The following is a 10,939-nucleotide window of genomic DNA, read 5'->3' as shown; positions in this document are numbered from 1 at the left end:
CATTTAATTTATGACGCAAAAATCGTGTGGATAACGTGGATAAGGATGATTTAAGCATATTTTGTCCGAAGAATGAAATTTTTAACACACGCGCACATGTTACTTTTTCTTGGGACCATAAGGCGGTGTATCATAATACTTCTCCTTGCGCGGCTTGCGCACGGGCGACACGGCGTACTTCGAGGGCGTCTTCTTGGGCAACTCATCGGCCGAGGAGTCGTACATGACGAATCGCATCCAGTACTCTGTGGGAATGGACAGCAGAGTCTCCATCACGTTCACTTGGATGTTGATCACGGCGAGGTAAGCGTGGTAGTTGTTGAGATCCGAGTCTCCCATGATTGTAGGCGCGAAAACCTTGGCAAGGTTGCCGATTGGCATCTTCACCTCGGACACCTGAGCGACACGCTGGAAGTGCTGAATGAGGAAGGCAAGTGTATCCCTGTTGGCCTGTGGCATTCGCTCAATCGCCTCGAAGATCTTCGCGTGCACCGCTTCTCGGCCGGCACTCTGAATAGCATTGGAGAACTCATTCCACTGCGATCGCGGGATCAGAGGCTCTGGCAGTGAGCGCAGGAAGTCCTTGATGGTGCTGCACAAGACGTGGACGTCCACATTATTGATCTGGGGCACTCCCTTGCCGCGCATGAACTTCTCCTTGAGCGCCTTCACCTCCTTGTCCGATCCGGAGATTCTGTAGATGCCCACCTCGGTCAGACCGCGCCTCTCGATCTCGCTCACGCAGTGCACGATGAGAGCGGGCACCATGGGCCCCTGCACAGAGGCATAGTTGGCGATGGTGCGCTTGCCGTCACGCACGCCCGATCCTCCCGCCGGCGGTGCCACGCAGCACATGACGTAGTCCTTGCTGCAGGACGCGTGGATGAACACGCGGCAGTCCTTGCATTTGTACGCCAGCGAGGCGAAGTGGATCTTCTTGCCACAGTGAGCGCATGTTTCGTTGACAATGACCGTCTTTGTGCAATAGTTGTGCTGACGCTGAACACTCGACGGCGTGGCTGGCTTGTGAACGGTAGCGTAGACCACCTCCTCGCGATCCTTGCGCCCACCTCCGCTGCCCACATCATCCAACGAAGTGAGATCCTCCATTGGCGGAGCGCTCGGAGCCGTCGGCTTCACCCGTCGCTTTGGAGACTTCCTGTTTGATAAGAGAAATACATTAAAATACCATTTTCATCACTGTGTTTTTCAAATACAAAACGCACCCCGTCTTCGGCGTGAAGAATATTTCCTCGGGCTCTTGCTTCTCCTGTGCGTCATTCGAAGGTCTCGCCTCAATTACGGACTCCGCCACGATAGGACCATCACCACTTTGGGGCACGGTGACCTTCGTGGAAGCAACAATCTTATCCGTGGAATCGATTTCCATAGCGCGATGCGAGCTGCGACGCCTGGCGTCTGAGCTGAGGCGGAAGCGCTTTCCGAGCGACGCATTTGCTTCCGACCGACGCGACTTTGACCTCTTCTGGGCCCTCTGCGGCTCCAGAAAGTCCTCCTCCGACACCGTCACGGACAAGTCCGACAGGAGGGATCCAGTGGTGTTCCCGTAGCCAACGCGCCTCACTTCCTCCTCGTCGATTGTGTGCTCTCCGAAGAAAGACCTCTGTCGACGGGGCGAGTTGAGAAAGGCGAGCTTGCTGCGAGTCTCATCATCGCGAGCCTCGCCGTCTTTCCAGAGAAGATCCCGGCAAATTCGCATCTTTCGCTCCAAATCGTCGCGCTCATTCTCCGCCTTCTTCCGCATCCGGCTCTCCAAGTCGTGCAGACGCCGAGCATTATTCAGCTTGGTTTCCAGGTCAGAAATTGTGTTGAGGGCTTCGTCCAACTCTTGTCGCAAGCGCTGAATCTCTTCTGTGCCGTGACAGAAGGCTTTCTTGATGTCCCGATAGGACTTCAGGAAGGCCAGAAACACCTCATCCGACGCCCCATCGGTCAGAACGGAAGTACATCGCGTGAGGTCATCAAATAACGCCAGTATCGACAGATCAGGCTGATCAGACATTTTTCAGACAAGATTCTCCGTCTGCAGAACAAAATTACACCCTGACGCCACGCCAACTAATTGGTTCCTTCAATTTACTCACTTTTTTCCGAGAATGTTTTAATTTCTCCACAAGATCCGAACAGATCACCAACTACTCGATAGTTTCTAATGATTTTCACACAAAATAGCACACAACTAGTGCAATAAATTAGATTTTCTCTCAGAACTCCTCTAATTGACCGTTTTCCAACACTCACGCCATATTCGTATTGACAGCTCTCCTTCTGATCAACAGCGCCTCCAAGCGGTCACAGCATACAAACATAATCTCGTCGAAAATTCAAAGGCGACATTTTTTGACTATCAAAATCATCAAAATATTATTAAAATCAAAATAATAATAGTTAGAGCGACGGCCAACCATATTAGAAGGCAAGTTTTCTTCTTCAGCGTCTTGATTTTCAGCTCGCGTGCCTTCCCGAGATTCTCGCCGCCCTTTTCCACATTTATGCCCGTTTGTTGGGCGTGAAATTCGATGACTTGAATTCTGGCGCTCTGAAATGTGAAACAACATATTTCGGAAAATGTTGGGAAAAACAATTTTCCAACTCACCTGTTCCATCACCAGAGTGGATATTCTCAAGAACATGTCTCTCACTTCCACTAGAGACTTCTCAATTTTTTCCAACTCGATTTGCCTCTGTGTAATATCCTGTAACTGTCTTCGCGCCAATTCAGTCTCTTGAACAATCTGTGGCAAATGATGAAAATTGTAGGAAAATTCAATTATTTTAGTGATAAAATGCATCTCACATTTGCTACAAAGAGTGAAGTCTTCTTCTCCGTTATTAAACTCTCGATTTCCTCCTCGTCAGCGGAAGCATTAACTGAAATGAATGCGCACATAAGAAGTCTAGAGTTTTAAAAAGAATTTATGTGATAAAATGTCACCTATTCTGGCCTGCTTCTTCAGAATCCTTTTGATCCTCTCCTCATATTCTACAAGGAAAGCTTCGTGCTCGTTCCAAGCGTCGATAAACTCCTCTCTGACAAAGTGGAAATGATATCTCTTAATCCTGGAGATGGCTTTAAAGTCATCCTTGAAGGGCAGCGTGGCTTCCAGCTTCTTCATCTTGTTGTAGACATTCTGGCAGAGCAGCATGTTCGCCTCTCGACGCTCCTCGAACTCCTCCATCGCTCCCTGAGGCGTAGGAACGCGATTTGCAATTTCACTCTCGAGCTTCTGCATGGACTTCGTATTCCCGCGGATTTCCTGAACAATTCGTCGCGCGTCTGCAAACTATTCCATCACGCTCAGCAATTTTTCTCCCTAATTAGCATGAAATATTTAGAGCCGAGAGGCTGGCAAATGCTTTATTACCATGATACCATGTGGGAGTTTCATCTGCCAGTCTCTCATCAAGTGGCCAAATACTCTACCTCATTCAACACACTCTCAATATCATTCTCCAAGTTTGTTGTCACATCGATATCTAATCCTATGTCGTCATCGTCGCGATAAGGTGAATTCTGCAAATGAAATGTCCCAAGATTGAGTGTAAAATATATCTCAGGGCCAAGATTCACTCGTTCACTCACAGATTTCAACTCCTGAAGGCGATCACGAACCATTTCCTGCACTTTCCACCACCTTTTCCACTTTAAGACACAAACTTTTTCACTGGGAATTGCGTACACGCTCGCCTATCTTGGCTATCTCGCACGAATGATAAATACTGACTGAAATTTCATATCTCGGGAAGTGTCTTTAATGAATTCGTGCATGGTACAGGGTGTTCCGCGCGGCTCTATTGATTTGTTTGACACCAATTCAATAGATTGCGAGAAGATGCGAGGCAATTGTGCACCCATCTTTGCTCAATTTATCTCAATTGGCGAAATGTGCCTTTTCGCATTCCTCCGCCTGTGCATTGTGTGCCTCACGGAGCCCCTCTGTGTGCGTCCGCCAACGCAAATTTGAATGGGAAATGAGGGAATAAATCCTCAATTCCACTAATTGGGGATTTTCACACTCAACGGATGGCGAATTTCAAAATATGTCGATGGAGGAGGACTTTCGACCAGATTTTCCACCCTTGCAATTGACCCACAAGAAAACTCCTGATATCCCAGCGCAAAACAGATGATTTAGTGGTACAACTTGCTAGATATTTACTTCACATATTGCTCTAGTGGTGAGCCCCATCAGCCGTGGGCTTTCCGTACTTCTTTTCCCACCATTCCACGTATTCCTTCTTGCGCTGTTCGCGGCGAGCAAAGTACTCCGGATACTGGGCTTTCTCCAGCGGATGCCAGTAGTCCAGCACCCAATCCGGCGGGATAACCTCACGCTCATAAGCACATCCTCCAGGACTTCCAGCAACTGCAAGGAATCAGGGAGATACACATAATATCCAAAAATGTTAGTCGCATTATCATTTGCTTACACTTCTGCGGCTGGTAGTGCTGTTTATCAAATAGTTCCCTCTCTCCCTCCACTATCAAATCTCTGGCCACTCGCATATCCTTAATGTCGCGATTCTTGTCAAATCTTGCCCTCAACAGAGTGGCTTGATAGCGGAAAGCATTCCTAAAATATATCAAGGAGAGACATCAGACGGACATTGTTTTCATTCGTGGAAATTACATAAGCACAGCTTTTCACGACTTACCTCCTATCATACCAGGACTCCAAGTTCCTCAGGGATCTCTTGTATAAACTCTGCACCTTCCGCGTGTGCGAGAGTATGCCTGAGGGAAGGCCAGACATTTTCCCTGCGTAAAAATCAACCAAAATATGTGGGCAAAATTTTTTCAGAGCTGTCACTCGCCCCTCTAGCGATCCTAGCGCCACACGAGCGAAATTTCGATCACCGCGCCTCTACACAAGTGACAGCAGAAGCTTCAATTGTAAACATAGAGTCACAGCAATGTCCGCGAGTGATACGAATTGTGATAGAGAAACGCAAGGAAATGGGGATATTTTTGCGAAAAGCGTAAGTGGAACGAGAGTACCGTAGCTACGATCTATGTTAATTTTGTATGGATTTTCAGTACTGGCCACCTGTTTATCCAACCGGAAACCATACAGTGCTGTACAATGTTCCTATTGTGCAGTCAAATCAGCCTCCAGTGCCCCGAAGAAGCGCCCCCAGGTGGGATTCAGATCATGTCCGGATGCCCTGCAGTAACATGAGCCAGTACCCGCTGAAAAAGGTAAGCGTTATTAAGTGGAATGCAGAGGAGAGAGAATACTTAATGTTGTGGAATTCTTCCTTTTAGTCTGACGGCACTTCTGATGTTGTCAGCAGGTGGGATTTGATCCGGACAGCTCTGCAGCCACCTATAAAATCCAGTCGAGAGCTAGAAACGGCCATCCTGTCGTATAACAACAAATACGCGAGATCCTGGTCGTTTCGGGGACTCCATAGTCTGTTTGACAAAGGCGATGAGGAAGATTCTGAGACATTCTTCACAGTTATGCTGCCGAAGATCATGGATTTGGCTCTGAAATTGCCCCAACTGATTCCCGGTGGTATTCCACTGCTGAAGCAAGGCCGAAATCACTCGATAAGCCTGAGTCAAGAGCAGGTTGCATGCCTGGTTGCAAATGCCTTCCTCTGCACCTTTCCGCGGAGGAACACCTTGAAGTGGGAGTCAGAGTATGGGAACTATCCAGACATTAACTTCAACAGACTCTTTGCGAGCACAGAAGCGCGGTGTCTGGAAAAGATTAAGTGCATTTGTCACTACTTCAAGCGTATCTTCAGCAAAATGCCCACAGGAGTGATCACATTCTCCCGCAGATTCGTGGATCCTCGCCTCATGCCGCGGTGGGATTTGGCAGATGCGCCCTTTGAGGCAGTGAAGGTGGATGTGAGAACGGATGGGACCATTGAGGATAATGGCAAGGGTCTTCTTCAAGTGGACTTTGCGAACAAATTCGTTGGAGGAGGTGTTCTGGGCTCAGGCTGTGTTCAGGAGGAGATTCGCTTCGTCATCTGTCCCGAATTGCTGATCTCTCGGCTCTTCACTGAGGCGCTGGACAAAACTGAGGCTCTACATGTGATCGGGGCTGAACAATTCAGTGAGTATTCAGGCTATGCAGGAAGTTTCACGTGGAAAGGTAATCACATCGATGACACGCCGAGGGACGAGTGTGGGCGGCGGAAATGCCACATTGTGGCCATTGACGCGCTCCACTTTGCCGAGGAAGCGCAGCAGTATCAAGCTAAGTTGATGCTGAGGGAGCTGAACAAAGCTTATGTGGGATTCCTGCCGTCGGAGAGGGACAAACCATTTGCCGCCGTGGCGTCTGGCAACTGGGGCTGCGGCGCCTTCAATGGGGACTCGAAACTGAAGTCCCTGCTGCAGATAATGGTGTGTACTCTTACCAAGAGAGACCTGGTGTACTTCACTTTTGGCGATTGCGTCCTCAAGAGTGACATTGACGAGATGTTTGGCTTTCTGGTGGAACGGAAACTCACTGTGCAAGACATCTATCGATGCCTATGCGAGTTTAGCAGGAAGAAAATGGCAGGATACAGTCTCTATGACTACATCTATCGGAAATTTCGCGATCCCGCGATACCGCAGAGCTCTAGATCACCTAGGAATGTCTCCGGCACGGATCCAGAGGATCAAACGCCATCCCTCGTGGACTGCCTCGATGAGTACTTCGCTCGAGAGAATCCCAGTAAAACCAAACCACCGCCGGTGGTGGTGAATATCCTGGCTCCGCCTAAGAACCAACCTAAGATCGTGGACTTCTTCAAGAAACTCTAATAATTCACTTTATTATACTTTATGAACGAATAGAGATGGAAATATTTTCTAGAACATCTTTACGACTTTTCACTTCCTCTCGGAACCGTGAATGTGCGCCAGAACGACGTCAATTTGATTTTGAGGTACTTTCGGCAGCGATCTGCCCTTTGAGGCTGAAGAAGATGCATTTTTGTTCACAGCAGGAGTTCTGAAACACCAAAAGTACATCCATTACAAATTATTCTGAGACAATATTGCAAGAAAAGACCAACATTTACTCACAAATTCTTCGGATTCTCCGTCGAGTCTTTGTACTTGAGGTTGATTTTTGGCTTCATTGACTTTTTGCTTGCACCTTCAGTCGCACTTGTCGGCTCTGAAGGCTTTTCAGGCGTCGAACTGGATGATTTCTTCCTCTTCGTCGGTTTCTTATCAACGATCTTGCTCTTTCTTTGAGGGCGGACATCATAGATGTTCACAGCATCGCAGAGACTCAATTGGAAGTGAGATTTGTCCTCGAGAATGATCTTCATCACCATTGCGTCAGCATTAAAGTCTTCAAGTCGGAAATTCGGAGGCTTCGTGGAGGAATCTTGGCGCATTTCTATTACTTTGTCCGTGGTTTCAAGAGTGAATTTCTCATTTTCCTCATCGCTATCCTCGATTTCTCCCTCCTCAGTTTCCTTCTGAACACTCTGAGTGGCTTTTGCCTCTTCCTGGCATTCTTGGACAGGTTTAGCGCTCTGTGTCGGCGGGAAAGTAGCCTCTGAAGATGCCTTCGAGTCGTCAGCTTCAGCTTTCATCGGTGAATTTACCATCATACTTAGAATTGACTGTTTAGGCTTTTCCTGCCTAACTTCCTCCACTTGTCCCTGAGATTTCGGACTGTTCTCTTCATCGGACGAAGACGCGTAAACTTCGTGGTAAAAAGATGTCTTTTTAGTAAGATTTTGCATCTTCTTCGGGATTGTATATCCCTTGAGTCCAGTCGCCTTGGACACAACTTCCTTCTTCTCTTCCGCAACTTTTTCCGCCACTGCTGGCTCAGGAGGCTTGCAAATCTCTTTCGTGACACGACTTTGCCTGGGCTTCGCCGAAGACACTCGGACACACTTCCTGGGCGTTGCGGCCTTCCTCTTAGATGGAGAGCTTCCAACTGTTGACGATTGTAGCGGCTTCGTCACTCGAGTATTCTTGGCAGGGACGCGTTTTCTGCCCTGTGTCCTGGCTGGTGGTGGCTTATCCTGTTTCATCTTCTCAATAATTCTTAAGCGTTTCTCATTCAATTCACTTGTCATATTATCTGGCCGCTCAATTTCTGGCGCAGCTTTCTTCTCTTCAGGCTTCGGAATCTCAGGACTCACGACTTCTTCAGCGCTCTTCTTGGGTGTCATCCAATTCCTCAGTGGAAAGCGAATCTCTCCTGTCTCGCTGACTAACTGCGAAACTTTATCTTTTGGCATCGCTGCTTCAATCTCTGGAGACACCCAATTCTTATCGTTGTCCTCATCATCATTTTCCTCACTGGACGAAGACGACGACGATGAGGAAGATGAGCTGTCGTCAGATGATGAACTGCTAGATGATGATTCGCTTGTTGACTTCTCGAGAATTTCAATTGGCACATCTTCTCCAATCTCTCCAATTGCAAAATTGTAGTGAAGATCAGTCGTTTCCTCCGTGAAGGACTTCATGCGTTCCAAAATGACGGGATTGTCCGGCTTTACGGGCGTCTTTGTCAAAAGAACATGCATTTGTGCCAGTTGAGAAAGTCCTTCATCACACCTCTCACTTTCCCGTCGATTTCTGCGCGCTTTGATCATACTCTCAATCTTGTGGTCAGTGTCTTCAGACTCATCGGGCTTGTAGTAGGAACTGCTGGAAGAGTAGTCTGTGGGCCGGTTGCAGGGTCCAATCTGAGGACTCTCTCGCTCTGGAGTCATCTTCGCGCCAGGCGTGATAGCAAAGGAGGGCGTCGTGAGTTCAGCAATCTTGATCGCTGTTTCTGGCGCACTTCCGACCGGAGGTTTCAATGCCGGAGTTGTCAGTGGCACAAGGAAGCGCGGCGTGGTGGGAAATTGTCCTAAAATCTCATCCTTAAATGGTGTATCCAGCAACATTGACATACTAAGGATTTTGTCAGCGCTCCTCTCTCCTTCGGACTGCTGTGGCTCCGCTGACGCCTGAACTGTGGCCGCTTCGAGATCTATTATGAGAGCGGTCTCCTTTTGGCTGGTATTCTGTGGATCTTCACCTTCGGTCTCCTTTTGAGGCGTCTGCGACAGATTCGGGAAGAATTTATCCACTATATCACCATCTGAAATGCCTGACAGTCTTTCAGATAGTTCCACTTCTTTCACTTCCTCCGGCGGTGCCGGTGGCTGCTTCTTGGCACTCCTCAAGGCATCCTCCAACATCTGAGCCTTTATGTTCAAGCTTGACCGGGTTTTGCATTTCTTTTTCACTGTCCGCGGCGTTTTCTTTATCTTACCCGCAATTTCCTTCTCACGCTCCACTTGTCTGATATGCTGATCCCACTGATTGGACTTTGACGTCGATCTCAGTGTCAACCACTCCTTCATCTGTTCATCAATGGTCTCCTGAGGAGCCTCTGCAGCAGTGGACAGCACTCGAGCGCATGTCTTGGCATTTTTCCTCACATGGGGCGTCTTGGCGCCATCCTCAGCGTCTGCTGCATTCGACGTGGTCACAATGGGACTGCCAAAGTGTTGTAATTTTCCACTGGGCGTGTTAAAATTCAGGAAGCGCACGTGGGAACCAAGACGACGTGGAGTTGATTGACTCTTAAACTGTATAGGCGGCATTTCGGTGTTCTTTGGTGTCGACTGCACTCCCTCCAATACTGATGGACAGGAGTTCACCTCCTCAGGAAGTATCTGCGCTGGAACCTCCATCAATTGTCCCGAATTGAGTGCAGGCTGTTGTGTCTGGACTGGAAAGTTGAGGATGGGCTGGCTCATGGGTTGCTGTAGGACGTCTGATGTAGAGAAAAATACGTAATTTTGAGATCCCATCGTGGGCAGGAACCATGAGTTGGTGGGAAGAATACTTGGCAGAGGAGCAGCCAAGGTCCCCATTGAAGATGCCGGTGCTTCAATGGTGGGCAATTTCTCATCTGATATGATATTTATCTTATTCTTCCGCGTGACTTTCTTCTCTTGTGGTTTCTCACTGTACATTTCAGGCTTCTTCGTTTGCTTCCTCAGTCTCTGCTTCAACGGCACTTGTGGTGATTTCTCTACCTGTTCTGTCTGTCCATCTCCCTGGGAAGAGTGCGGAGTGTTATCGCGCAGATTTTGCACTCTAGGCACAGCTTTTCTCTCTAAACCTAAAGCAGTGGAGCAACTCGTGTCCGGACGCGGGGCTGTCTCCAAGTTCGGACATTCCCTGATACGCTCCTCTTCTGGAATCAGCTCATTGGCCTCATTCAGAACGTAGGAAGGCGTTGGAGAAGAGTCAGTGTACCTGCCCCTCTTCGAATCAATCTCGCAATCAGAGCTGTCTGAGGATTTGTCGAGAATAATGCCTCTCTTGACGCCAGAGAAGCGTCTCTTCACTGGGCGACTCTTCTTCGCACTCTGAATGCCCAAAATCGTCTTCAGGTTCTGCACTAAAGATATACTACCCTCGAGCATCCCACTTTGCTGATGAAAGCGCATAACTGTGAATATATATAAACAAAGCTATCGATTATAAGCACGCGGAAGAAATATGTAGGCTTACCAAGCAGCTTCATCTCATAGAACTCCTTGATGATGTGCACGAGGCTTATGAAGTATGTTGGCTTGCAACCGTTCTGGAGGAGCTGGTGTTCATCTCGGAGGTATTGATTTGTCCTCGCAAACTCCAGATATACCGTCTCGGGGCTCACTTCCAGGAGATATCCTATTCCCAAAGGGAAGAGAAGAAAAAAATGAATGTTGCTGACCTCATTCCACCCTTTCACTCAGGGTATTTCCTCACCCAGCACAAGTCTCGCTATTTCGGAGTTCGGCACGGCATCCACTAACTTTGTTTTTCCCACACTTTCCATGTCTACATTGATAAACCATGAATAAAACGAGGAAAACCAAGCGCAAACAAAACTATGCTGTCAAAAAGGCAATGGTACTTTTTGGCGGTAGATTTTCACGCTTCCCAACTGCA

At 48.2% G+C, this 10,939-nt stretch overlaps 4 protein-coding genes across 4 annotated transcripts; 1 reads left to right on the top strand and 3 right to left on the bottom strand.

Annotated features, from left to right (window-relative positions):
* Nucleotides 1-88: 88 nt before the first annotated feature.
* On the bottom strand, nucleotides 89-2,212 carry LOC132262644 (rac GTPase-activating protein 1). Its single transcript, XM_059761971.1, has 3 exons — nucleotides 2,106-2,212; nucleotides 1,227-2,044; nucleotides 89-1,159 (listed from the first exon to the last, which is right to left on the bottom strand). The coding sequence occupies exons 2-3, from the start codon at nucleotides 2,021-2,023 to the stop codon at nucleotides 100-102; spliced, it is 1,857 nt and encodes a 618-aa protein (XP_059617954.1). The 5' UTR covers nucleotides 2,024-2,044; nucleotides 2,106-2,212; the 3' UTR covers nucleotides 89-99.
* Nucleotides 2,213-2,359: 147 nt separating this feature from the next.
* On the bottom strand, nucleotides 2,360-10,892 carry LOC132262465 (uncharacterized). Its single transcript, XM_059761739.1, has 16 exons — nucleotides 10,757-10,892; nucleotides 10,517-10,678; nucleotides 7,055-10,454; nucleotides 6,864-6,980; nucleotides 6,124-6,491; nucleotides 5,710-5,934; nucleotides 5,377-5,649; nucleotides 4,678-4,780; nucleotides 4,453-4,595; nucleotides 4,244-4,388; nucleotides 3,605-3,656; nucleotides 3,446-3,535; nucleotides 2,957-3,305; nucleotides 2,819-2,892; nucleotides 2,619-2,756; nucleotides 2,360-2,560 (listed from the first exon to the last, which is right to left on the bottom strand). The coding sequence occupies exons 1-16, from the start codon at nucleotides 10,824-10,826 to the stop codon at nucleotides 2,378-2,380; spliced, it is 5,892 nt and encodes a 1,963-aa protein (XP_059617722.1). The 5' UTR covers nucleotides 10,827-10,892; the 3' UTR covers nucleotides 2,360-2,377.
* Nucleotides 4,133-4,863, bottom strand: LOC132262648 (NADH dehydrogenase [ubiquinone] 1 beta subcomplex subunit 9). Its single transcript, XM_059761975.1, has 3 exons — nucleotides 4,678-4,863; nucleotides 4,453-4,595; nucleotides 4,133-4,388 (listed from the first exon to the last, which is right to left on the bottom strand). Exons 1-3 carry the CDS (start codon nucleotides 4,773-4,775, stop codon nucleotides 4,195-4,197), a joined length of 435 nt encoding a protein of 144 aa, XP_059617958.1. The 5' UTR covers nucleotides 4,776-4,863; the 3' UTR covers nucleotides 4,133-4,194.
* LOC132262645 (poly(ADP-ribose) glycohydrolase) lies at nucleotides 4,860-6,891 on the top strand. Its single transcript, XM_059761972.1, has 3 exons — nucleotides 4,860-5,001; nucleotides 5,060-5,221; nucleotides 5,288-6,891. Exons 1-3 carry the CDS (start codon nucleotides 4,936-4,938, stop codon nucleotides 6,788-6,790), a joined length of 1,731 nt encoding a protein of 576 aa, XP_059617955.1. The 5' UTR covers nucleotides 4,860-4,935; the 3' UTR covers nucleotides 6,791-6,891.
* Nucleotides 10,893-10,939: the final 47 nt, after the last annotated feature.

This window comes from Phlebotomus argentipes, unplaced genomic scaffold (assembly GCF_947086385.1).
Source record: "Phlebotomus argentipes unplaced genomic scaffold, Phlebotomus argentipes genome assembly contig_15, whole genome shotgun sequence".
Classification (NCBI taxonomy): domain Eukaryota; kingdom Metazoa; phylum Arthropoda; class Insecta; order Diptera; family Psychodidae; genus Phlebotomus; species Phlebotomus argentipes.
The sequence above is the reverse complement of the archived record's forward strand: the minus strand, read 5'-3'. Positions and strand labels throughout refer to the sequence as shown.